This window comes from Chinchilla lanigera, unplaced genomic scaffold (genome assembly GCF_000276665.1).
Source record: "Chinchilla lanigera isolate Chin_1 unplaced genomic scaffold, ChiLan1.0 scaffold00001, whole genome shotgun sequence".
Taxonomy (NCBI): domain Eukaryota; kingdom Metazoa; phylum Chordata; class Mammalia; order Rodentia; family Chinchillidae; genus Chinchilla; species Chinchilla lanigera.
Genome location: NW_004955402.1, coordinates 12,328,559 through 12,330,242, shown reverse-complemented (window position 1 = coordinate 12,330,242; position 1,684 = coordinate 12,328,559). Strand labels below are relative to the sequence as shown.

At 39.5% G+C, this 1,684-nt stretch overlaps 1 protein-coding gene across 1 annotated transcript in view; it reads right to left on the bottom strand.

Moving 5' to 3' along the window:
- Lama3 (laminin, alpha 3) overlaps nucleotides 1–1,684 on the bottom strand; it is a gene marked incomplete at its 5' end in the record, with an annotated part of 381,164 nt that overhangs the window by 31,901 nt on the left and 347,579 nt on the right. The window contains 3 exon segments of the mRNA XM_013504299.1: nucleotides 119–252; nucleotides 664–826; nucleotides 974–1,125. Of these exon segments, the coding sequence (XP_013359753.1) occupies nucleotides 119–252; nucleotides 664–826; nucleotides 974–1,125 (449 nt within the window).

Below are 1,684 nucleotides of genomic sequence, written 5' to 3'. Positions count from 1 at the left end.
TAAGCCCAAAATGACAAGCAGTATCCATGGCATCCCACTGGCCATCCCTTCCCACATGTGGAAGTATAGTCAGTTCCCATCCCAGGTACAGAGACGCTGGCCACCCAGTTTCACTCACCGTCTGCAAGGTTCCACTTCGGTTGTGTTGAGATTGAAAGTTTTTTTGAAGTTATACAAGCTCACAACATTCTCATTGAGGTCATCTAATTCAATACAACCTTTGTATGGAGGGAATCTTAGTCTACTTGGAAGCTGAAAATGAAACAATACCAAAAATTTCCCACCAGTTGAGCAGAAGACAATGATCACACTGACAAAAAAATTTTAAGTTGGTCACTTTGAACAATCAATACTGCGTAAGGGTTAAGAACGTGGACCCTGTAGCTGGATGCCCTGGCTTTGCTATTTAGTTTCTATACAACCTTGAGCAAGTTATTAAACCTTTCTTAGTTTCCTCATTGCTAAAATGGGAATGATGATATTTATTTAAATTAATATACATGAGCTTAAAACAGTGCACAGAGGAAGTATTCAGTAAGTGTTAGCTGTTATCATTAGATGCTGACTCTAGTTTATACATAATTAATTAAAAGAGATACATAAGTCATTATGCCAAGTTAAAATGTGAATACTTTCTCTTAGTGAGATAACAGTTATACTTACTTGAAAATCAGGTGGATAACCTCCAACATAAAACACAACATTTTCAGGATCCAGGTTAAGAAGTGTGTTGCTGCTTCCACTATCCATGTCATGAAACTGGGGTGCTTTGGGTCTAGCGGAGGTGGCTTCTTTGGTATAATTAAGCCTTGCAAACTGATAAATTCTGTTTAAATTTTGATAATAAGGTTATAAGAAAATTAATAAATCAAACACCAAGATACTAAAAACAGGGTTCAGGAACACATATAAATGGGAGAGTGTGAGGAGTACAGTCAGGTTCACAAAGATCAGTAGTCAACCACACTTGTACCTCTGAAACTTCACTCGGTCCATAACTGCCTCTCGTGTCTCACTCTCGGTCAAGATCTGGTCCACCTGGAGTTCAGCCACTCGCTCGCCCAGGTTGTAGACACAGGTGAGCTGGCCGTCCACAACTGCCATGCCAATATAATCACTGGAGGCCTGGAGACACAGGGCCACCCCAGAATGCTTCATATACCCTTCCTGTATCCTGTAAACTTTCCACTCCAAGACAATCTCAAGAGTTCTATCGCATAAAATAGTGGGTTTTATGCAATAAACCTCGGGTAGACAAACTAAGTAAAGTACATCCTCTTATACACTAATGTAGGACTCTTAATTCATAGTGCCTGGGCTGTCTTGGCTCACGTATTCACTCCTCCATTTGTTCAGTTTCCAGACATTTGCCAAACGCCCACCATAAAGATGGACCAGATATCAACCCAGCTGCCCATTAGATTCCATCTGATAAAAACAAGCCATTTTTGTTCTCCTAGCAACACGATAAGTCCTCTTAACCTCTGGCATGTCTCTGCTGCAACACCTCTACATTGTCTTGGTCAGTTCTGTATGTATATTTCTTCCTTATTAGAATGTGAGAACCTTAAGAATGAAATCGATTTTTCAAAGTTGTGGTAAAATATTCATAGTACAATATTTACCAATTTAACCCTTTTTAAGCTGTACACAGCCATCCAGTACACACATGAAATACATTTTT